The 25,191-nt window shown below is 47.9% G+C and overlaps 1 protein-coding gene across 2 annotated transcripts; it reads left to right on the plus strand.

The window, feature by feature from the left end:
* Positions 1-118: 118 nt before the first annotated feature.
* On the plus strand, positions 119-19,319 carry LOC108928230 (next to BRCA1 gene 1 protein-like). 2 transcript variants are annotated; one of them, XM_018742076.2, is made up of 22 exons: positions 119-362; positions 1,682-1,744; positions 2,120-2,138; positions 2,237-2,259; positions 2,547-2,738; positions 4,437-4,514; positions 5,277-5,458; positions 6,186-6,308; positions 6,710-6,913; positions 9,580-9,739; positions 10,229-10,456; positions 10,551-10,640; positions 10,716-10,791; positions 10,928-11,038; positions 11,155-11,325; positions 11,877-11,978; positions 12,525-12,906; positions 13,078-13,142; positions 14,125-14,206; positions 15,156-15,255; positions 15,688-15,845; positions 19,081-19,319. In XM_018742076.2, exons 1-22 carry the CDS (start codon positions 261-263, stop codon positions 19,124-19,126), a joined length of 2,757 nt encoding a protein of 918 aa, XP_018597592.1. In that variant the 5' UTR covers positions 119-260; the 3' UTR covers positions 19,127-19,319. The 2 variants fall into 2 exon arrangements, with proteins under 2 accessions (XP_018597592.1, XP_029105021.1); XM_029249188.1 differs by lacking the exon at positions 19,081-19,319 and having other exon boundaries at positions 15,688-17,310.
* The last annotated feature ends 5,872 nt before the right edge of the window (positions 19,320-25,191 follow it).

Here is a 25,191-nt window from a genome sequence, read left to right on the forward strand (position 1 = left end):
AGCTCTGTTACTATAGTACTGTACTTGGGTACGTTTAATTGATGGAGCAGCGACATACCGTTCCCACCCGCCCTTTGACGTCATCGCGCGCGGTACGTGTCCGGTCACGTGTGAAGGGACGACGGAGGGGGGACGCGTTGTACATGTAAACAGACGAGGAAAGCTTCCTCCATAACTCGGGATTCGATCAACACGAGTCAGTTTGTTTATGCAGACGCACGCGTTCGATGACACTGTGACGGCGAGCAGCAGCAGCAGCCATGGAGCTTCCTGTGAACGTGAAGGTGAATTTCAGAGGGAACGCGGAGAGTTTCCTGGTGTCCGACTGGAAGAGATGGAGTTGGGAGTCCATGGAGGCCACGGTGAGCGAGGAGCGGGCGAACAGAGGGACAGAGTGAGGGGGCCAAGGGGACAGAACAATGGAAGAACGACATGGGACAGAGTGGAAGGATTGCAGAGGACAAAGTAGGGGCACCAGAGGGGGCGGAGCAGGGAACAACAGGGAACAGTGGGGGGCAATGAGGGACAAAGTGGAAGGACAGCTGGGGACAGAATGGAGGACAACAGGAAAGAATGGAAGGACAACGAGGTGCAGAGTGAGTGGACCAGAGGGGACAGAATGAAAGGACAACATGGGACTGAATGGAAGGACAACAGAAAATAGAGCAGGGGAGGACAACAGGGGACAGAATGGAAGAACAATGAGAGGACCAGAAGGGACAGAGGAGACGGCAATAGGGGACAGAATGCGGAACAACAGGATGGAGTTGAAGGACATCAGGGGACAGGGCGGGGACAATAGGGAACAGAACAGAAGGACAACAAGGGACTGAGTGGGATGACAGCATGAGGCATTGGGGGACAGAATGGGGGACAACAGGACTGATTTGAAGGACATCAGGGGACAGAGCAGAGGGAACAACGGGGGACAGAGTTGGGGCTGACAACGATGGACAGAATGGGGGACAGTGGGACAGAATGGAAGGACAATGAGGGACAGAGTGGGGGGCAATGCGGGGACAGATTCGGGGACAATGGAACAGAACGGAAGGACAACGAGGGACAGAGTGAAGGGACCAGAGGGGACAGAACAGGGGCAATGGGGACAGAGTGGCAGGGGGGTTTGTACATAACGTGCAAAACCTTTGTTCACAAATTGGTGACACTTTTAGGTTTTTCACATTTTCAGTTATAGCAGTGATTTCTGAGAGACTGATAAATTTTAATACATTTCCATTTACGTAATATTTTGGACTCACAAAAACAAGTTACATTGCGGCTATAGGAACAGACCCTACGCCATAAACCAAGGAGTAAATGTAGTGTAATGTTATGCACTTTCAGTTTCCCTTTTTAATGGAAAGAAGTGATATTAAGTAATGACTGAGTTATATGAAAGTTGTGTTGGACCATGGGAGTTTATTGCAGTTCCACTGTCACAGTGGTCACGTGTGTGTGTGTGCACACGTGCGTGTGAGTAAGTGTTACATGTTTTCCTTCTTTAAAGTCTCTTCCCCTACCTTTGCTGTGCTCGTCGTGGCCTGTTGTCTAGAAGTGTCAATGTGCTGGGGGAACATGAGTAATGGAGCTTTGTCTTGTCCTTTCTCCCCTCCTCTCCGCACCCCTCCCCTCCCTGCCTCTTCCCTCTGCTCCTCTTCCTGCACCTCCCCTCCCTTCCCAGATCAAAATGGCCTTCAGTTTGAGCAGCTTGCAGCTGAAGTACCTGGATGAAGAGAAGGAGGAGGTTTGTTCAACTGTTTGCAAGTTTCAGCACTTTGGACAGGACACCACTTTTGAGTGTTATAAGTAGGACATTTGCAGAGTAAAAGAGAACCTTCCAATAATGCTTTGCTCTCACACACTGTCTGCTGCTCTGATGTGTTCCAGCAGTAACAGCTGTGTGTTGTGGACACTTTGCATGCAGGTCTCATAGCCGTTCTTTTTCTGTACACAATTTGCTCTGTACATAAAAATGCCCTTTATCTTGTTTCTGTTTTCATAGTCACATTATCTTCTATTTATCATGCTTTACCAAAATATGGTGTATTTTGCCTTTTTCGTGGTCACTTGGTATGGACAAGTGGTTACATCTTTGCTTGTTTTGTTCCCCCCATTGTAGGTTTCCATAAACAGTCAAGGTGAGTGTTGTTTTCTGTTTCTCGGACTCAAAGACATTGTTTTACATCCCTGGAAAGGGCTTCTGCGATATGAAAATATTTTTCCTCTTCCATTTCAGAGGAATTCCTGGAAGCTCTTAAGGTAAACTGGCTGTGTACTGCAAACATTTCTGTGTGGATGTTTCAAACAAGTTGTGTTGCATTGTGTTGCCCCATAAACACACATCATTCTTCAAAGGTTACTCTCCAGCTCTTTTTGTTTGTACGGCTATGAGCGTAACTTGAAAGCTGCACAGTTTTCATGTGCTTGCACAATAGCATCGTTTCCAGTAAAGATACGGCTACATCGGTCCCTCGTTGGTCACTGGTGTGGAGAAAAAAACGAGACGTGAGCACCAGGATAACCCACTGACCCTGAACCCTTTACAGTGTGCAGTGAAACAGGGCCACCAGCTCACCATGAACGTGTATAAGGCGAAGGGCGCTGCTGACAGGCCCCTGAAAGCAAAGGGCAAGGATGTGAGGAGTGGGCTGCGGACAGCCCCACCTTACCATGCCCTGCCCTCCATGGTGAAGACGGTGGACCGTGAGACGCAGGCTCCGAACCTTGAGCAGGATGGGGTAAGACTTCTCATTCATGACCCAGCTCCTTGAGTGACACGTTTTTGATAAAGATCGGAACATTACTCCTGTTGTCCATATATCTTCCGTTTCTTTGAAATGTACTTTTACTGCTTGCTTATCAAGGCAATAACTGGCGGTAAGCTCTGTGAAGCTGTCCCCCCTACAAGCAGCACCAGTGAAAAAATATCATGATTACTTAGTGCTACATTTGTGCTGTGAAAATTAGAATTTGTGTCATTATTGTTTATAAGACATTAAAATAGATTTTTTCCAGGAAGTGATGTCACTCAGCCTCCCCTACAAAGCCAGAGACACTCCAATTCGGGCTCTTTTGTTTGTGCCAGTTTGTACTGTTCAAACCGCGGTTCCAATTTTTTGACTTTTTTATTCAATTCAGCTTATTTTTATAGAGTGCTCTTCTCACGCAATGACACAGAACGCTTTAACACAGGTATAAGGCAAGAAAAACAGATACAAACAAGGAAGACAGTCAACTAATGGCTACCATAATGAAGTACTTTTTATAGAGCTATAAGTATGCCTACTGGCCACTGGGGAAAGGAATAAAAACTCCCAACTGAAGGTTGAGGGAGAAAAAACCTCTGTGGGTCCACGGGCCAGTGGTTGCCTGGGCATTCTAGAAAGTAACAATTGTAAGCCAGTGTGTAACAAGTAATAATGATTATGTTACTAAATGGCATCTTGGATCCCCAGCTTTAATTTTTTAAATGTAAAGGATTGTATTTCATGTGATATCACCAGAAACGTAGCAAAAACAAGAGCCTGAATTCGATTCTCTGTGGTGTTGCAGGGGGGCTGAGTGATATCACGTACTGGAAAGAATAAATGTGAATATCTCAGAAACAATGGCACAAAATTCTAATTTTCATGGCACAAATGTTGCACTAAGGAATCATAACATTTTTTCATTAGTGCAGTTTGTAGGGGGGCAACTTCATGGAGCTGTGGCAGTAAGGTGTGTCCACACACTACTGGACCTTAGACTTACTCCCTTCAGTTCCGCTTACGTTCACATGAGTGCTGCTGATTTTAAAAGCGCCGCTGAGGAAATGTGTACTGTTGCCATGGAGACCAAAGGAGCAAACTCGTTAAATTGCAGCATCTCGTTCTCATGGGACGTCTATCCTGCACCCTGCGAGAACCGCCTCAAGGGTTTCCTCCCGTATTTTTGAATACTACAGTGAAAAGAGTTTCCCTGGAACATTCCGAATGTGGCAGGGTCATAAGAATGACATCAGTTTGCTTGGCCACCACATGGTGGCAGGTGGTCCACTGGAAAATACAGTGTCAGGCAGGACACCCTCAGAAATGAAAGCATGTACAAGGAGTGAACACACTGACCACATCTATTAATAATGCAAATTTCAGGTCTGTGCATCCAGTAAGCAGTGTTCCATAACTACGTGGAACCTTTGTCAAAGTCTAAGCATGGAGTGTTGGCAGTACGCATCACTGAACTGTGTCCCCACAGTGGCTCGTAATGGTTTCATGAACACGTTTCAGACAAAGCTGCGAGTGACGGCAGTGTGACATATTGCACTTGTCCACTTGACGGTTGCTTGCATGGGCTTACTGGGTCCTGGGTTCATGCGCATGGTGAAGACGTGGCGATATTGAAGGTGTGAGTACTTCCACAGAGCTCATGATATGAACATAGCTGTTTCTGTCCTCAAGGTGCCTTCCAAGGAGACACAAGTGAGCAAAGAGGATGAGAAGAGTCCGCCAAGTTGGTTCACATCCTACATGGAAAAGGTATTGGAGTGGGAAGATACTGTGTAGTGCTAGGGGTGGTAAGGGCCTCTTCTGATGTGTGTCCACCACATCTCCGCCACATTGTGTCACGACGACTCGGTAGCAGTGCTACATGTGGAAGTAAATTCTCTCATCGGCGTACGAGTGTCTTCATTGACACTGACCTTGCGAAACACATCCCTAAGTACAATTTGTGGTATAGTACTTATTGCTTGGATGGACGGTCAGTTTTGTTTTCCAGCTTTAGTCATTTATGAAAAAGTCTTGCGTGAAACACTTAATGAGAAATAGTGTGCAAGAGCAGATGTTTTGGATTGAAAGGGTTGACTGTGTACAGGTTTGCTGTGGTGCTGGCGCTGCTCCATTGCCCCACAAACTTTCCCAGTGAAGCACAGTTTATATATACTGTGTACACGTCATCTTCCCTTTTGTTGTCAATGCAGTATTACCAGGATGGACTGTCGTTACCTTTGCACGCAGCACGATGAGCTGAGAAAGAAAAAAGTTTGTAGAGTAAATCAAGGTTACAATTTGTTATAAAACTAGGTACGTAAACCAAAACAGGCTTGTTACAGATTAGAGACCAGAGGTTGTGCAAAGTAATGTAACCCTGTATAATATAGTGTCATGTAATATAATATACTGTAATGCAGTGTGATATAGTATAATGTAATATAGTGTAGTGTAATTTAATGTGATGTGAAGTAATGCAAAGCAATATAGACATACTAGTGTAGCACACCTTTTGATGGACTTTTCTAGTTCAAGGACCAGGTGGTAAAGGAGGCAGTTGAAATGATCTGCCGGGAGTTTTCTGGCCAGTGCTGCGTCCACCAGCTACCCCACCTGTCCTCCTCAGCCCCTCCCTGGCCCGGGGCTGTCACCTCCTCACCAACCTGCAGCAGGTGCCAATGTCAGGTGACGGGTGGTGGATACCAGTGCAGGTTGGTACCTGCGTTCTTCCCCATGTACCATCCCTTTTCAGCCCTTCTGCTACATCCAGCTCCAATGCCGGGATCCACTTGTGACAGGAAGGAGCAGTGCAGCAGTGAATTGCCCCCAGATGAGGGAAAAAGCCTTTCCTGCACCACTTGCCCTGCTCTGTGCGGCACCCTCGGTGAAACACACTGGAATTAATTGGGTTGATTTCTACAAAGCGTAGCATTAGAATCGAACACAGTGATCCACTCTTAACAAAGAAGAATTGGGGAAGGAGGGCAGACATGGAGAAGGTACCAGAATGAAGCGGGAGAGTAAAGGTATCCCTCTTGGGATCTTGGCTTCCCACCTCTTCTGAGCCAAAGAATGCTTTTGTGAAGCATCATGAATGAGGACAGCGCACCGCAATATGATGCACTACCTTTACTTGACGAGCAGACCTAAATAGGAAGCGAATTCAGCAAAATAGTTTTTTAAAAAACATTACATCACACATAGTGGACCGTGAAATAGCCAAAATGTCTACACACCACAGCTTGGCATACACACTTGGTAGAGGTGATGACCAAAGGCTCCTTGTTGTCATTCCTTAGAACCTCCCTACCATGTTCGGAGCCTATTGTGTCTCCTTTGTGTCTTTTGTTTCTTTTTCCTGTATCTGTGTCTGGGATACTGGAGGAGCGTGCTCATCTCCCGGTTGGGTTTTCATTTTTGTTTTTGTTTCCATTGCAGCATATGTACGTGCTACAGCCTATGTGAGAAGTGCAGCTTGGCACATGACCCGGGCCACAGCCTGCCTCGAGCCATGACTCCCCTCTCCATCCCAGAGTACGGAGTACCGGGCGAGCGCCACAGGTGAGAGTCTGCATTATAGGTCACCTGGATGTCGTGGGGGGGCAGCAGTGTCATTCCTGGGCTGCGTGGATCGGGCAGGTGGGGAATGCGATGCATCAGTAACTGTCACTTATGCACAATGACATATGGATTCTGTCTGAAGGTCCTTTGACGGTACAGGGTGTTTACTACATCAGGTACAGTAGTTCTTCCTATAGCCATGTGTGTATTTCGTGTGTTCCGTACTGCTCCGCACACTTAGTCCTTTAAAACAAAGGTTTGCCTGCTTTAACCGCTGCGTGTCAGCACTGATGTCTTAAGGCAAGTCATGACCACAAACGGAAACGCGGTATCCATCGAGCACTTTTTGTAGCAAACTCTTGTTGATGTCATGTTTAAGAGGCCCTCCTTGGCACCCCCAGGTTCCAGAAGCAGGGCGAGCGCGGCTCCCGCAAGGCCGACAAGCACAAGTTGAAGGCTGAGAAACGCCAGCTCAAGGCAGAGGTTAAGGAGATTCGGAAGCAGTTAAGGATGGAGAAGAGGGGCATGCAGCAGAGTGCCATGCTGGACAGGACCCCCCCGGCGGTGCTGCTTGTCCCTCGAAGTGCCCAGTCGCCCAGCCTCAAGTAAGAGCACCTCCTGCAAGGGTGACTCTTTGGGACACATAGGTTTTTGCACCACACTGAATCCTAGCTTTGGCGAACGGTTAATTTTTTTAATTCTATATTTCTTCCATTGCACAGCTTCAGCTTCTCGGCAATGCTGTGTTACAAAGTTCCTAGTTCAAGTACCAGCCAAATAAGGCCGAAGATCTGTACCATACATACCCTAACAGAACATGATCATTATTGTATCGTATCATTATGTGCACTACGTGGTAAATAACGGTAACCATGGTGAGCTGTGACCCAAGTGCAACTCCAAGACTCTTCGTAGAGCTCAATGCAGATACAGTGGTGCTTGAAAAGTCTGGGGACCCTTTAGAATTTTCTCTATTTCTGCATAAATATGACCTAAAACATGATCAGATTTTCACACAAGTCAATAAACTAGAGAACCCAATTAAACAAAAGAGATAAAAAAACATTACACTTGTTCGTTTATCTTTATTTACATATCTGTGTGTGGCAAAAGTATGTGAACCTTTGCTTTCAATAACTGCGCGACACCCGTGTGCAGCAATAACTGCAGCTAAGTGTTTCCGGAATTTGTTGATCAGTCCAAGCCGATGGGCTTGGAGGAATTTCAGCCCATTCCTCCTTATAGAGCAGCTACAACTTGGGAATGTTGGTGGGCTTCCTCGCACGAACTGCCCACTTCAAGTCCCTCAAAAGCATTTCTACAGGATTAAGGTCAGGACTTTGACTTAGCCATTCCAAAACTTTAACTTTCTTCTGCTTTAACCATTCTTTGGTAGAACGACTTATGTGTTTAGGGTTATTGTCTTGCTGCATGACCCACTTTCTCTTGAATTTCAGTTTACAAAAGGAAACCCTGACAATTTCCTGTAGAATTGTCTGGTACAATTCAGAATTCATAATTCCATCACTGATGGCAAGCAGTCATGGACCAGAGACAACAAAGCAGGCCCAAACCATGATACTGCCATCGCTATGTTTCACACATGGGATAACATTCTTATTCTGGTATGCAGCGTTTGTCTTTTGCCAAACATAGCACTTCTCATTCAAGCCAGAAATCTCTATTTTGATCTCATCTGTCCACAGAACATTCTTCGTATAGCCTTCTGGCTTATCCATGTGGTCCTCAGCAAATTAGACGGGCAGAGAGTAACTTTCTCCTTGCAACCCTGCCATGCACACCATTGTTGTTCAGTATTCTCTTGATGGTGGACTCATGAACACTGACATTAGCCAATGCAAGAGAGGCCTTTAGTTCCTTAAATGTTACCTGGGTTTCTTTGTAACCTCTTAGACTATTACATGCCTTGCTCTTAGTCTGATCTTTCTTGGTCAACCACTCCTGGGGAGGGTAGCAATGGTGCTGAATTTCCTCCATTTGTACACTAACTGATTGACAGTGGACTGGTGGAGTCCAAATTCTTTATCAATGGTTTTGTAACCTTTTCCAGTGTGGTGAGCATCAACAACTCTTTATTTGCGGTCCAAAGAATTTCCTTTGTTTGCCATGACATACTTCCACAAACCTGTGTTGTTAAGATCAGACTTTGATAGTGAAGCCCCACACTTCTGTTCTTTAAATAAGGCAGAGCCTCTCCCACTCACACCCCATCGTCGTTTTATTGATTCAGATACCTGACTCTAATTTCCCCTTCAAATGAACTAATAATCCTAGAGATTCGCATACTTTTGCCACACACAGATATGTAACATTGGATCATTTTCCTAAATAAAAAAGGAAAGGTTCATGAGCAAATGAACACATGCTTCACATTAACAGTCTAGCTAGTAATAATTTTTGTTGTAGGTGTTATGAAATAGTTATTATTTCATGCATTCATATCTTTTGTTCTGTTATTAGCACTGTCTAGTTGAGGGTCACAGTGCTCCAGAGCTGGTGCTCTGCACAGGTATGCCAGTCTATTGCAGGGCCATGACACACGCATACATTTACATGTATTCATGTAGCTGACACCTGAGGGACATACAGTGTTAATGTACTTAAATTTTTTACCCATTTATACACCTGCGTAATTTTGGTATTAAAGCAGTAAGTGAGATTCGAAGTGGCAGCCTTCAGAACCAAAGGGAGCAGCGCTTAACCACTACGCTACTAGGTGCCTCCTGCTCCAGACACACTAGTCACCGGTTGATGTGTCTTTGGACTGTGGGAGGAGCTGGAGCACTAGAGGGAAATGCCACAGACAGAGGGGGTCAGTATCGAATCCTAGTCCTAACCCACAGCCCAGGATTATGAGGCACCAGCACCCTATTGACACTGGACTTTTAAAAGACAGACTACACCAGTGATGTATGCATGCTTTTTGCGTTCAGGGTCCTTCTAGAAACATGCTCATGTTGGCGCACACACACACACACACACACACACACACACACACTAATTTCAGAGGCATCCAGTGTTGCTCAAGAGCACAGTCAGTGTTTCTCTTTGAACGACTGGATAGCAGTATCTCTTTCTACACAAGTCGATGTTCCAGAACAAAGTGCTCTCACTGAGCGTGAGGTTCGTATGCGTTTCTCTGCTCTCAGCAGAACTTCTTGATTTTTGCTCTTGTTTTTTTGGGCTTCCTTTTGCCAAAAGTGCACACCTGGAGGTTCAGGTATTTATGCCTGTGCTTTGCTTTCATCAGGGGGCCCAAGACGACCTGTCCTACGGGGGTGCCCACCATGACTGCCCTTTTTCTTGATGAAAACCTGCCGGACGGGACCCGAATGCAGCCTGGAACCCAGTTCGTTAAGTACTGGAAGATGAGGAACACCGGCACAGTCTGCTGGACAACCGAGACCAGGGTATGAGAGAAAGCCAGGTCATTGTTTCAGCGCAGAGAGCGCTGTTCCTTGGGTTTTATACTGAGGAACAGAATTTACTTTTACTCTTACTCCTGCTGTATCAGCTACTTTACATTCTGGCTTCGTTGGCTAGCCTGTGTTGCTCAGTCTGGACCAGGACTGGTTCTTTCAAACACATTGGTATAACCATGCGAGCAGGGTAATTTCTTAAGTGCTCCAGTACGGAAACATCTGGAGCTGGAGGTGAGAAGAGTCTTCGCAGCATCTCATTCTGGTATTGTAGCGGTTGGAGCTGCTGCTTTTGGAACGAGAGGTCGCAGGTTTGCGTCCCACCTCCAGCTTTAGTACGCTTCAGCGAGGTACTTAGCCCAGGTTGCCTGGCTGTATGAATGGTAATTGTAGGTACCTTAATGCTGTAGCTCAGCTCAACGAGTGAACGTTGCCGCACCCTTCGTCCACAGTAGTTGAGGTACTGCTGTCGCCATACAGCTTAAGTTCATGTGGGGCAACCTGCCCCTGGCATCCCGAGAGAAGCAGAAGGAGGTGGCTGTACCCTTCCTGCAGCCCGGCCAGGTGGGCGTGGTCAGCGTCACGTTCGTGGCACCCATCATGGAGGGCACATACACGTCACACTGGCGCCTGGCACACCGCGGGGAGCAGTTTGGCCCACGTGTGTGGTGCAGCATGGTGGTGGATCCCGACACTGGCCAGAGTCAAGTAAGGTTCTCGTCCGCTTTGTCTGGCAGGCTGAGACGTGGGACATTGTACAGAGTGTATAGTGCACACCGTACATGCTTTGGTATGCTTCCAGGAGAAAGTGCATGGAGGGAACTGTGTGCCAATGCCTGATAGTCCCGAAAGAGAGTATTTGATACCCTCCGTGGACCTGCTCACAGCTCAGGTACAGCTGCTGCGCACGCACACAACACTCATATGCACCTGACAGTCCTCCTAAGGTTTCATCTCTGCGTTTCAGGACCTCCTTTCTTTCGAGCTGTTGGACATCAACATCGTGCAGGAGTTGGAGAAGGTGCCCCACAACAGCCCAGCTGGTGAGACTGCCGAGCTGCGCCACTCGAGATACTGACACTGCGTCTGACATGTTCTCCACGCACTGCGCTGTGTGGCACATTTGTGTGTTTGTTTCAGAATGTGACCTTTATGAGCTGTTGGATGTGTCACCCCTAGACACGACTCCCTGCACGTCCCCACTTCCCCAAGACTGCTCTGTGCTGGAGAGACGGAACTTGTCCCTAATCCAGGAGGAGTCGGAGGTGCCGGAGGAGAGGAGCAGCCTGGGTAGGATAATGGTCTCGTGTTGACACAGCTTATGTGCTGGTTGCTCTGGGGAAATTGGTGGAGTGTGTGATGCATGTGCTCCTGCCGTGCTGGTTTTGGCCCCGTTCCTCTGCTAGGGGTCACTGTGGAGCCACCGAAGCACCAGACAGGCCTTCATGCCCAGGAGGAGGGTGAGGATGACATCAGTGGGACGCAGTTTGTGTGCGAAACTGTGATCCGCTCTCTGACCTTGGAGGAAGCGCCAGATCACAAGCCGCTGCGTCGCACACTCACTGGCAGCACCAAGGGTGAGTTGAGAATGCGTCTGCGTTCACTGTGGGCAAACACCACTTTTATACTGTTGAACTTTTACGCTTATCTGGAGCCTGTCTCAGAAGCAGAGGGTGCTAGGCTAGAAAGGGCTCAAGCAGGATAGGGAAGTAGTCTATCGCTGGTAGCCCCCCTCACACACAGACAGACACACACACTCACTACAGGCCATTTAGAACCACCAGTCCAACTGACACGTTTTTGCAGTGTGGGAAGAAAAAGGAGCACCAGAAGGTAACTCTGTGTGACCCTGGGGAATACTGTGCAAACTCGGCACACGCTGAGTGGGATTTCAACCCAAGTACCGTGAGACAGCAGGGTTACTCTCCACTGCCCAGTGCCACCCCGATACTTTTGGGGAGATGCCCACTTACTGTATATAGTAAATATGGTTAGGTGTCAGTTAGACAGAGACAGAGGCCAGATCCATTACAGGCCGAGTACCATGTTTTGTACCACGCTTGGCAGGAAGAACAAGGCTCTCAGTTTAAAGTTTGTCAAGAAAACATTCAAGTGCCTCTTCCCACAGCCCCAGAGCAGCGTCCCTGCAGCGTGGAGGTGCCACAGAAACTAAGCGATGCCCTGCTCCATAGCGAGCTCAAGTTCCTGCTGCACCGCCCTGCCTCTCCAGGTGAGAGACAGCAACATGTCCACGCTTGCTTTGGCGCTACAAGAGCCTGAGACTGACTTTGAGATGCGAGGACTGCTCTGATTAGAGGCGTAGCCCTGCAGTGCCCTTGAGCAGGGTACTTACCTCAGTTGTTCGAGTAAAAAAAGTTAATCTTGGTATATTTTGTCTTGTCCATAGCAGGAAGTACTTAGAAAAGAACTTATTGCAGGATGTTGTGGTCTGAATGGGACACCAGTCCACTGCAGGGTAGCCCCACACACACACACACACACACACATACACAAAAGGCAAGGAATTAGTGATAGTTGCAGGGAGTGGCCTGTAATTTAAGAGAAGGGTTCGGGTGGAGGGTGTGAAATGTGTCTTTGTGTGAGAGCAGAGGGCTTAAGAGTGACCTTCTTTTGGACTCTGAGAACTCTGCAGGGATGGAAGTGACTTTGTGTCATTTGCACGAGACAGAAGGGTCAGCAGTGAGGGAGGAGGGGGAAGAAGTTTAAATTTGGCTGTAACGTAATGTGTGCTCACTGACCTTCTCGCTCTGCGCAGAGGTGAGCGCCCCCCGTGGTGGCAGCCAGTCCGAGGCAGAGGACGAAGATGAGGATGAGGGCGAGAGGGATGAAGTGCGCAGCCAGGCCTCCTCGGCTTCCTCCGAGGACTACGTCGTCATCCTGCCCGACTGCTTTGACACGAGCCGCCCGCTGGGCGAGTCCATGTACAGTTCGGCCATGTCGCAGCCCGCTCGCGAGAGCGACGGCCCAGGACACATGGCAGGTGGGCTGTCAGGGCGCAGCACACCCGAAGGCCAACCGGAGGACACAGCGCTCGTGCCCAGGAATGCTTCGCTCGCTCCGGACGTCACACCCCTTGCTGTGGTCCCGCTGCGCACAGCCGGCCCCAAGGTGCCCAGCAGTGCAGCCCTCGGCAACAGGTATGTAGGGCATGTAGGGTTCACATGCCCGTCACCTCGTTATCACTCCGAGGATAGTGTGTCTGTGTGACCCGAGGCCCTTCGGCTAATGTCGCTCTTTCGCCATACTGCGCCAGGTGTATGGGTCACCTGCGAGCATTCTCTTACGCTCTCGCTGTGCTCTGTCTCCAGGTCTGAAGCGGCGGGAGAGGGTACTGCACCTGACGTGCTGCACCAGGGTCGTGACCCTCAGGACAGTGAGTACCACTCTGATTGCTCTTGTAACCCAGCAAGAGCCTTTTGGCAAAGCTTCTTCTGCCGCCATGTATTACTGGTGTTTTGAGTTTCCTGACCGCTTCACAGGTCGCCGTCATGCCTGTCCAGGCACTCCCCCTGTCCAGTGTATGTTACCTTGGGCAGCTGCTGGGCTCTGCCATTGCACATATGTCCAATCCCTGCTCAGTCTGCGTGGAGGGCTTTGCTTGTTCCCCTTGTGTTTGTGTGGGTTTTCTCCAGGTGCTCTGGTTTCCCTCCACACTCCACCAATGTGTGTTTCTCAGATGAACTTGTGACTCGGTGAACAAGTGCACCTGCTGTGTGAAAGGGTGAAGGCCTGTTGGGAGTTCACTGTGGTGTAGGCGTTCACTTCTAGTGCTGTAGGTCCCTTAGGGTCAAGGTGTCCACTAAATGATACACAGCGTCGTTGTCGCCTCTCTTTATTTGGCACTTTCCTCCAAAGCGCCTTACTGTGATTTACCCACTTACACAGGTGGCTGGGTTGTTTTACTTGAACGGTTCGCAGTAAGTACCTTGTTCAGCAGCACTACACCCGGAGCTGGATTTGAACCAGACTCCTCCTGGGTGAAGTTGTTAGCTTTAACTACTACACTAGCTGTTACCCCGTTTACATTTTAGTTACATTTAATCGTGTTTAATGTTTACAGGAAGAATGTCATCATTGAAACACTTTGTTCTAAAAAAAAAGGAAAGCTGATGGTGAAAGTACTGACCACAGACCAACAGGAAACCACACACACACTATTTCTCGTTCTGCTGTGATCATTTCACAGTTGAACTTCTTGACTACAGTATGCTTTTTGACTCTGTACATGATGTTCTATACTTTAATATTTGTGAGCTTCAGTCCCAGTCCTCTTACTTCCTGGTTTCTGTGTTTCACCATGCTCCGATGTCCGTTCCATCCAGCCTTTCACCATGACTTTACCCTTCCCATCCCAGGGCCAAGGCCAGTGTTCAACGGTCCGGCTCCCTCCCAAGGTCCATCTGGTCCATCTGAGACACCAAAGTCGCCAGATCTCAGGTGAGAAACGGGCTTTAACTTTTCATGCAGCAGGGCGCTTGTCTCAAGTCGGTTATTGAATGGCATGGTTGCGCTTTACCTGTTGGATGGTTCTTGGGGCACGCAGGGATTATTTTGTACAGTCGTACCTGGAGATGCACCCCTCGGGTTCCAACAATTCAACTTTCCTAGGAGTTTCGTTTAATGGTGCTGCTTCGGTCAACGTGCCATTGCTTTGCTTTCATGAGGAGCGAATTTGGATTTTGTCTGCCTCCCAACATGGGAGTGGCATGAGAGCAGAACTGCCATACCCTCTGCTTTGCCGTTTTCCTTGCCCCTTGTTTGCGGTTCACGTGCCCGCACAGTGTCTGTTGTATATGAATTCATTGGCTCTGTTTTCCTCTTTCCTTACACTTCCCTCTCCTCTTTGTTTTTCCACTGAACGTTAACAGTGAGCGTCATGCGTATGTATGTTTTGTTGGTGTGCAATACACAACAGCTGTGAAGAGCCAAAGGAGTGCAGGTGCACATGTAGCCAGTATTGTAGAATAACACACACATACACATACACATACATACACGCACACGCACGCACGCACGCACTTGCTAAAGCCGCTTGTCTCAAACACAGTCGTGGCGAGCCGGAGCCTAACCCAGAAGCACAGGCGTAAGGCCGGAGGGGGAGGGGACACACCCAGGACGGGACTAGAACCCCAGACGCACCAGAGAGCAGGACCCGGCCAAGCCTGCTGCGCCACTACACCACCACGCCACCGCGCCCCCGCTGTAAAATAACCAATAAAAGTAAACTGTGTAGCGAAACAAGCGGAAAAGGCTACACCACTATGACAATTTTTGCTTTGTTGTACCGGTGACCTCTCAGTTCGATAAATTCATCCAGCTTACTGAATATGGTCACTCACTGTACGATACTGCTCTGCCCCCCCGCCTCCCCTATCTGTGCTTCCAGGGCTCATGGGAGTATTGCTGGCGGACTGGTCAAGGGAGCACTGTCCGTTGCTGCGTCAGCCTACAAAGCCCTCTTCACTGGACAGCAAGGGCCTCCGCTGGTCAGTCACATCTGCTGAAGCGCTTCATCTCCCAGCAGTGCTCTCTTTCTGGTCATGTTCTTCTTACAATGACACATAGTAACACAATATACTTGACCTTATTACCCTCAAGGGTCAGTGCCACAGCAGCGAATTTGAGGGAGTTTCGTGGTAATCATTTATCCGGTTGGCTTGCTAAGGGTGTCTTTTGAGTTTTGAACACAGGGAGAACCTGCAGTCTCCACACACCCTGAGCTGGATTTAGCCTAATTAACTTCACATGTGTTAAATAGCAATAAGCAAATGTGCGTTTCTTTTCGAATAGGATATTTTCATCTTCATTGTCATTGTCTTGCATGCACTACTTTTTTACAGTTGTTTGGGTTAACAGGACAATGTCCCCTAAATGACCTTGTTACACTTTGACCTCTGCAATCTCTCCCTCTCCTACAGTCACCGGCAGACAGCACCAACCAGGACATCACCATGATGGCGGTGCTTCTGGAGATGGGCTTTGGTGACCGGCAGCTCAACCAACGGCTGCTGCGAAAGCACAACCACAACCTACTGGAGGTTGTCAACGAGCTGGTGCAGATGGCTGACAACGAGTGGTACGCCACACGCTATTGAGGGCAGAGCTCTTCTGTCATGAAGACAACCCCCCCCCCCCCCGAGCACGAGCCTGTTCCCTTCTTTTGGGTCGGAGTTCAGTTTCTGGCATACTGGCCTCATGTTGTTGGTTGTGTGTGCCTATGGAGACATCATGGTTTCTCCTGTGGTTTCTTATCAAACAGAAAATGTCATGGTACATCATTAGATGAAAGCCTCTATACTTAGATAACGTACTCTCTCGTCGCTACCGGGTTCATTAAAAACAGCACTGCCTTCATTAGCTACAAAGATAGGAAAATGGGAAACACATATCAACATGTAACGCTGGGTCATCAACTTCAAACGCAATTCAGACAGTTCACACTGTAATTCAGTTTGTTTGTAGATCCAACCACTGCTTCAAAATGTGTAGAAGCTTAATAATACACACATCTCTTAGCTTGTTCAAGGGCTGGGTTCGCCAAAAAACCTTTGGTAAAAGCAATAATGAACTAAAAATTTGCTGTAAAACTTTTTTAAAGTTCATTCAGTTGTCATCAGTCACTCATCCTATTGATGGTAGCTGTGGCAGAGCTCACTACCCAGGGAGCCAGTTAGTCACATGACTATAATGAACAGTACAACATCTTCACATCCCCCTGTGGAGTGCAATTCATTACATAATCATGCATAACATTCACAAGCATCTGACCATTTTGTTTCATTTTTAACTGTACAATCAAAATAGTAATAGAGATGTACCTTGATTTAGCTGCTGGGCAGGTTCTGTAAAAGTCTTGGATATAGCTATAGTCAATTTAAAAAAATGCTATAAGACTTTAACATTTTATTAATTCAGCTACACTAAAAATAAAACTAAAGTGACAAATTACAAACATGCAGTCTCCATAAATTGCATGTCTCCTAAATGCAGTCTTCATGCATTTAATGTAGATTGTTGATTTATTTATCCCATAGACGTGCGACATTCCATGAGTTATTGATCACAAACACTCGCAAATACCAAACACAAGCTGTATCACTGGAACGGAGCTGCATTAATCTGGTCCAACATTCTTACTGTTTGGGTGTCGCAGTAGCTAACTGCCACTGGATGCAGAAACTACTGCGACAAACAAATTCTTGAAAGTAGACAAGCTGTAACTTTTGTAACACAAGGGTTCGGTGTACACAAACCAGGGGAAGGATGTTGTTTCCTGGCTAAGAGATCTTCTGCTGTATATCTGCTAGAGCTACATACTGTATGATAATGCTGAATTAATCTGGGCTTCTCTGTAATCTTCTGGCAGTTGTAGCTGTTCAAATGTGTAGAAACTATGTGTTGATACTATGTAAAATGGTATGCATGACCATCTGTGTGGGAACTGAAACCCCTTTTTTGTGTGGCAAATGCAAGTTAGAATAAAGCAAAGTGAACCTATAGGCACACTTGGGATCAAGCATTAAACTGCACTTTAAATGTCATAGAGACCTCTGTACTAAGAAATATTTTTGTTACTTATCCATTAAGGGCCAAAATGAGTCTTGGGCTAGACGCTGTACAAAGCATACAGTTGTTGAGAAAAGACAACATTCCTGCATTTGTCACTAGAACATGTTGAAACATCACTGGCCATTTGATGAGCTGCTCATTGTAAAGATTGTTCAGTGTACGTGGGCTTTACCTCATCTTCTCGGGTTGTTCCATTGACCTGTTTGACTCGTTCCCAACAGTATCTTGCTTCTACCAAATGTCATACACCCTGCTATGTTTCATGTACCTGCATCACGTTCTTATATTTTATTTTGACAGACTAAATTGATTATATGCCAGTGTTAACTCGTTTTAGATTAATTGCAGGGTAAAAGGCAGGTATCTAGAACATAATTTAACAGTCCATTTTATGTCACACTGGTATTTCAGTATGGAGTCTATGAAATACTTTGAATTTAAGATTTAAATTTATTTGGGAATTATATTTATTTTGATTTGTGGAACACAGTAATCAATTTCTGTGAAATGGTGAGACTGTTTTGTGTTTTGAAAAGACAGAAGAGCATCAGCCTCTCCACTCAAACCATGTCGCTACAGTGTTTCTCCTTTGCTGTACTGCAGAGGTATGAATGGCCCCACCTCTTACCTACTGAGTAAAAAAGTAAAGTACCTGGCACTGTCATCCTTGTGTGCTATAGTGAACCACAATGGATTCATATTGCAATGTATCAGTCAGTCCTACTGGCCTGAGCAGCTGGAACAGTTGTTAGTTGTGTCTGCCGTCTTACAATTTACTGCCCATGAAACCTGAAAAATGTTGAAAGGCGAATTAAGGCAGATGGGTGCACTGAAAAAAATACGCCTCTGTGTTTCGTGAGCCATGAGAATCGTCACCACCGAAAGCATTTTTTCCTTCTAGTTACTGTGAGACATTGTATTCAAAGTGTGATAGACCAGTGGTGGAAAGTGTAACCGTGGACAAAAGGACTATTATTGATAAGCTCTTTCAGTGTCGTGATACTTTGTAACATTGTGTAACATTCAGGGTGGAGTTTTCACAGCATTTGAGTATAAGACTGTAAGTCTAAAGCACCTCGTTTTGCGTCCATTTTGTTGCTTTAAACAAGGTTTTTTAAGTCCTGAAGCGGGTGAATATGGCGCTTTTACTGCTCTTTCTTACACAAGAGGTAGGAGGGAATGAAGTTTAGTATATGATGATCAATGGGTTAGATTTTTTTAATGAAGATAGTTTTTGGTTGCATTTACATCTGAATAGTGGGCTGTTGGCTTTATTATTTAATTTTTAAAATCCTTTTTGTTGTTGACAAATGCTACCTTCTTAAGAGTCACCGTTTCTGTTAGAGAAACGTTATGGGGTGTTTTCTAGTAGTTTGTTGGTGTTCTTTGAACAAAGTTAATTCTTTTCAGGGGAACAAGAGCCTTCCTTGTCTGTGGAGAATCTCTTTTTCCATTTCAATGGAGCTTCATTGCACCATAGGGTCAATAGGTTCCTTATTGTGTGCAAAAGTGCAGCAGCGGGTAGGAAATGACTCCCAAAGCCCACTAGCAAGAATTAGGTTTGTTGGCAAAGAGCTTCACGCAAGTGGAGCACAAAAATGACACAATGACGTGACTCTTCCAACATGACAGCAGGACTAGGACTACGTGTTTCTTCATTTGAATGCTCTGTTGTTCTACCTTTTCTTTCTTATTCCTCTTTGGGTGACAGTGGCTGATGTAGACTTTGTGTTCGTGTGCAGGGAATGGATTGAACAGAAGCTTCGTGCAGCACAGCAGTACACTTGATTGCATGAGCGGTGCATGGGATCTGTGGGGGTCTGCATTTACACTTTCTCTACTGCAGTGGATAAGCACTTTACAGAAATAGACAATTGTTTAAAAACCATCTTTATTGCTGATATGATTTAATAAAGTTACTAATTATATTGCTGTCAGGAGTTCATTTGTTCATTTTAAGCTGCCCAAGTCAATCCTTTACATTTTACATTTTTATTTATTTAGCAGACGCTTTTCTCCAAAGCAACTTCCAGTGAACTCTGTGTGTATCAGCCCACACACCTTATTCACCAAGGTGACTTACACTGCTAGATACACTACTTACAATGAATCTGGGTCCACTCATCCATACATCAGTGAAATACACTCTCTCTGTCACTCACATACACTATGGGGGACCTGACAGCAAGTCTTTGGACTATGGAAAGAAACTCACGCAGACACAGGGCAAACATGCAAACTCTACACAGAGTGGGGATTCAACTCACGTCCTCTCGCACCACCCAGGCGCTGTGAGACAACAGTGCTTCTCGCTGTGCCGCTGTGCCACCGCGCCGGCCACACAAGATATGATTTGTTCAAAACGAGTGAAAAGAAAGCAGCAGCAAGGAGCACAGCTTCCAAAGAGTGTCACTACCGCAGTCTGTAAAGCCTGGAAAAGCATCTTCAGCGAAGAACGACAGGGGATGTCAGTGGAACAGGCTTGATGCACTTCTTTAAAGCAAGGCTTTTACAACAAAATACTGACTTCTGGAATTTTCCTTAGGTGTTTGTTCCAGCTATGTTCACTCCGTTCGTCAATTGATTTGTTTATAAAGTCACTTTCAGCTGTGTCCACATTTAAAAACGGTCTGAAAATTCTGTAAAACCATAATTTTGTTGTCTTGCACAACAATACAATGACAATAAAGTCTCCAGTTCAATTCAACTCACATCTTCGATGCTCACTTTGCCCATGATCTCTTAAGTTCACGTAAGGTATAAATAAATGTTCATGCACCATAACTTTAAAATCATGTCTGGATCAGTCCTTTACACTGCTATTCCTGCACTACATAAATGTTTATCCATATCCAGTCATCGTCAACAACCACTTGTCCCGAGCGGGGTCACGGTGAGCCAGAGCCTATCCTGGAAACACGGGGTGCAAGGCCGAAGGGGAAGGGGACACACCCAGCATGGGACACCAGTCCGTCGCAAGGCACCACAAGCAGGACTCGAACCCCAGACCTGCCACACTATGCCATTTCGCACCCCAGAAATGTGTATATGTATCTCAAAAAAATTAGTAGGAAGGTGATCAGAATCATCGATATTGTAATAAAGTTTTATGTAGCTACTTCTGTGATGAACATTGGTTCATATGGTGGAATGTAACAAAGTAATTAAGAATCACACATCTGCAACTATGTCTCTCTTTCTCCTAATGTTCAAGTTTTATTTGTCACATCACAACCACACTCAGCTGTTTCTAAAGCCATATTCTCTTCCTGGATTGGGGCCTTGGCGTGGCAGAAGGGCTTGCGTGATCTTGGGATCTCCAGAGCTATGTCGCCGGGAGCATTATGCTCCTGGTAGGGTCTCCCAAGGCGAACAGGTCTGGAGTGAAGATCCAGACTAACACGATCCAAAAACCTCCATGAAAAATGGAAACACAAAAACGTTTACCCTGCCCGGAATACGGTCACCAGGACCTACCCCTGGAGCCAGGCCTGGGGGTAGTGTTCCTGGGCAAGCGCCTGGTGGCCGGGAAGCCCAAAAAGGCATCGTGGGGGGGCCATGTGGGCCCACCACCTGCAAGGTCCAGCATGGGAGTCCGGTGCTATGTATACCTGGCGGCGGGAGGGGGCGGGGTGGCGCATGGCGTCACTGCCCCTCTCGACGAAAACTGGCTCTTGGTACGTGGAATGTCACCTCACTTTGGGGGAAGGAGCCGGAACTGGTGCGGGAGGTTGAGAAATACCAACTAGATACAGTTGGGCTCACCTCCACTCACAGTGTTGGCTCTGGAACCAAACTCCTCGATAAGGGGTGGTCCCTCTCCTACTCAGGAGTTGCATGAGGTGAGAGCCGCCGGGCGGGTGTGGGGATACTGCCAAATCCCAGCTGGCTGCCATACAGTTGGAGTTTGCCCCGGTGGACGAGAGAGTCGCCTCAATGCGACTTAGGGTCGCAGAGAGGAAAACTTTGACTGTTGTGTGTGCTTATGCACCAAACAGCAGTTTGGAGTATTCGGCCTTCTTAGAGAAGGTGGGAGGGGTTCTGGACAGGGCCCCACCTACAGACTCCATAGTCCTGCTGGAGGACTTCATTGCTCACGTTGGCAATGACTGGGAAATCTGGCAGGGGGTGATTGGGAAGAACGGCCTGCCCGATCTGAACCCGAATGGTGAAATGTTATTGGACTTCTGTGATACCCATGGTTTGTCCATAACAAACACCATATTTGAACAGAAGGATAAGTGTACTTGGTACCAGAGTTCCTTGGGCCAAAGGTCAATGATCAACTTTGTAGTCGTTTCCTCTGACTTGAGGCCACATGTTCTGGACACTCAAGTGAAGAGAGGTGCTGAAATGTCAACTGATCACCATCTGGTGGTGAGTTGGATCAGATGGCGGGGAAAACTGATGGACAGACCCAGTAGGCCCAGGCGTTTAATGAGGGTGTGCTGGGAACGACTGTCGAAGGACCTTGTCTGGAATGATTTTAACTCACACCTCCGGGAGAGCTTCTCCCATGTCCCGGAGGAGGTAGGGGACATGGAGTTTGAATGGACCCTGTTCAAAACCTCCATTGTGGAAGCAGCCAGGCACAGCTATGGCCAAAAGCTTGTTGGTGCCAGCCAGGGCGGCAACCCAAGAACCCGCTGGTGGACACCGGTGGTGAGGGAAGCCGTCAAGCTGAAGAAGGAAGCCTTTAGGGCCTGGTTGGCTCTGGGGACTTCTGACTCAGCAGACAGGTACTGGCAGGCATAAAAGGCAGCAGCGGCTGCGGTTACAGAAGCAAAATCCCGGGCATGGGAGGAGTTTGGAGAGGCTATGGAAAATGACTATCGGTCAGCTTCAAAGAGGTTCTGGAGAACCATCCGGCAGCTCAGAAGGGGTCAGAGGAGTTTTGCTCAGGCTGTGTTTAACAGGAGTGGAGAAACTCTGACTTCTGATGAGGACATTGTCAGGAGGCGGAAGGAGCACTCTTAGAAGAACTCTTAAACCCGAGTTGAAGCTCTGTCGGAGGTGGGAGTTGAAGACCTCTCTGACAGGGGCCTCCGCCAAACGTTCCCAACAGACCCTCACTATGCGTTTGGGCCTGCCAGGTCTGTCCAGCTTTTTCCCCCGCCATCGAATCCAATTCACCACCAGGTGGTGATCAGTTGACAGCTCAGCCCCTCTCTTCACCCGAGTGTCCAAGACATATGGCCGAATATCAGAAGAAACGACTACAAAGTCGATCATCAACCTCCGACCTAGGGTGTCCTGGTGCCAAGTGCACTGATGGACACCCTTATGCATGAACATGGTGTTCGTTATGGACAAACCGTGACTAGCACAGAAATCCAATAACAACTCACCACTCAGGTTCAGATCAGGGAGGCTGTTCCTCCCAATCACACCCCTCCAGGTATCACTGTCGCTGCCCACGTGGGCGTTAAAGTCCCCCAGTAGAACGACAGAGTCCCCAGTGGGAGCGCTTTCCAGCACGCCCCCCCAGGGACTCTAAAAAGGCTGGGTACTCTGCACTGCCACTAGGCGCATAAGCACAAACGGCAGTGAGAGACCGTTCCCTGACCCAAAGGCTCAGGGAGACGACCCTCTCATTCACCGGAGTAGACTCCAACACATGGCGGCTGAACTGGGGGGCTATTAATAAGCCCACACCCGCCCGCTGCCTCTCACACTGAGCAATGCCAGAATAGTGGAAAGTCCACCCTTGATCAAGAAGAGTGGTTCCAGAACCCAAGCTGTGAGCGGAAGTGAGCCCGACTATATCTAGACGGTATCTCTCAACCTCCTGCACTAGCTCAGGCTCCAAGTGGAGGAGTTTAAGTATCTCGGGGTCTTGTTCACGAGTGAGGGAAAAATGGAGCAGCAGGTTGACAGACGGATCGGTGCGGCGTCCGCAGTAATGCGGTCATTGTACCAGTCTGTTGTGGTGAAGAAGGAGCTGAGTCGTAAGGCGAAGCTCTCAATTTACCGGTCGATCTACGTTCCTACCCTCTCCTATGGTCATGAGCTATGGATCATGACCGAAAGAATGAGATCGCGGATACAAGCGGCAGAAATGAGTTTCCTCCACAGAGTGGCTGGGCGCACCCTTGGGGATAGGGTGAGGAGCTCAGTCACCCGGGAGGAACTCGGAGTAGAGCCGCTGCTCCTCCGCATCGAGAGGAACCAGTTGAGGTGGCTCAGGCACCTGTTTCGGATGCCTCCTGGACGTCTCCCTGGTGAGGTGTTCCGTGCATATCCCACTGGGAGGAGACCTCGGGGCAGACCCAGGACACATTGGAGAGACTGTGTCTCCCGGCTGGCCTGGGAACGCCTTGGGGTTTCCCCAGGGGAACTGGAGGAGGTGTGCGGGGAGAGGGAAGTCTGGAGGACTCTGCTCGGACTGCTGCCCCCACGACCTGGCCCCGGATAGCGGAGGAAGATGGATGGATGGATGGATTAAACCCAAGTGATATGCCTCCCTTACAGGAGTCAGGGCCAGAGGCTTTCAGAGTCCATTTCTCTGATGGAAGTCACTGAGGAAGTTTGTAAGCTCCACAGCGGCAAAGCACCGGGGGTGGATGAGATCCGCCCAGAAATGCTTAAGGCCCTGGATGTTGCAGGGCTGTCATGGTTGACACACCTCTGCAATGTTGCATGGACCTCAGGGACAGTGCCCTTGGATGGGCAAACTGGGGTGGTGGTCCCTATCTTTAAGAAAGGGGACCGGAGAGTGTGTGCTAATTATCGGGGCATCACACTTCTCAACCTCCCTGGGAAAGTCTATGCCGGGGTGCTGGAGAGGAGGCTCCGGCCGATAGTTGAACCTCAGATTGAAGAGGAACAATGCAGATTCCGCCCTGGCCGTGGAACAGTGGACCAGCTTTTTACCCTCTCACAGATCATTGAAGGGGCATGGGAATTTGCTAATCCAGTCTACATGTGTTTTGTGGACTTGGAGAAGGCCCATGACCGCGTTCCCTGGGAAATTCTGTGGGAGGTGCTTTGGGAGTATGGGGTACCGGGGCCACTACTGCAGGCCATTCGGTCCTTGTACATACGGAGCAAAAGCTGTGTCCGCATACTCGGCATTAAGCCAGGCCTGTTCAGTGTGGGTGTTGGACTCCGCCAAGGTTGTGCCTTGTCTCCACTCCTGTTTGTGGTTTTCATGGAAAGGATATCAAGGCGCAGTCAAGGTCAGGAGGGCATTCTGTGTGGGAGTCAGAAGGTGACGTCTCTGCTTTTTGCAGATGATGTTGTCCTTTTGGCACCGTCAGATGGCTGCCTCCAGCACGCACTGGAATGGTTTGCACCCAAGTGTGAAGCGGTAGGGATGAGGATCAGCACCTCAAAGTCTGAGTCCATGGTTCTGTCACAGAAAAGGATGGTATGCCCCCTCCAGGTAAGGGGAGAGTTTTTGCCCCAGGTGGAGGAGTTCAAGTATCTTGGGGTCTTGTTCACGAGTGAGGGAAGAAGGGAGAGTGAGACTGGCCATAGACTGGAAGCAGCGGCAGCAGTAATGCGGTCGCTGTACCGGTCTGTAGTGGTGAAGGGGGAGCTGAGCCATAAGGCGAAGCTCTCCATTTACCGGTCGATCTACATCCCTACCCTCACCTATGGTCATGAACTCTGGGTGATGACCGAAAGAATAAGATCCCCCATTCATAATGTTGCTGCGAAAGACTCCTTTTGCGGTGTCATGGGGTAGCCTCAGTGCCATTCCTGTGAAGCCTTGAATGATGTTATCCAATTTATTTAGTGACTTTGCAGTCACTCGCCCGAGCACCAGTTGATACTGGACTCTTGGTATGACGTAATTCCTCAGCAGGAACATTCTCTGTTGTGGTTTTAACGGAGCTTTCTTCAGTTGT

This window comes from Scleropages formosus, chromosome 25 (assembly GCF_900964775.1).
Source record: "Scleropages formosus chromosome 25, fSclFor1.1, whole genome shotgun sequence".
Lineage (NCBI taxonomy): Eukaryota > Metazoa > Chordata > Actinopteri > Osteoglossiformes > Osteoglossidae > Scleropages > Scleropages formosus.

Excerpts from the sequence above, each read along its gene's own strand:
- LOC108928230 (XM_018742076.2), top strand. The coding sequence starts at position 261 with ATGGAGCTTCCTGTGAACGTGAAGGTGAATTTCAGAGGGAACGCGGAG. Across the intron at positions 10,457-10,550 it reads CCGACACTGGCCAGAGTCAA|GAGAAAGTGCATGGAGGGAA; the intron begins GTAAGGTTCTCG and ends GTATGCTTCCAG. Across the intron at positions 15,846-19,080 it reads CAGATGGCTGACAACGAGTG|GGAATGGATTGAACAGAAGC; the intron begins GTACGCCACACG and ends GTTCGTGTGCAG.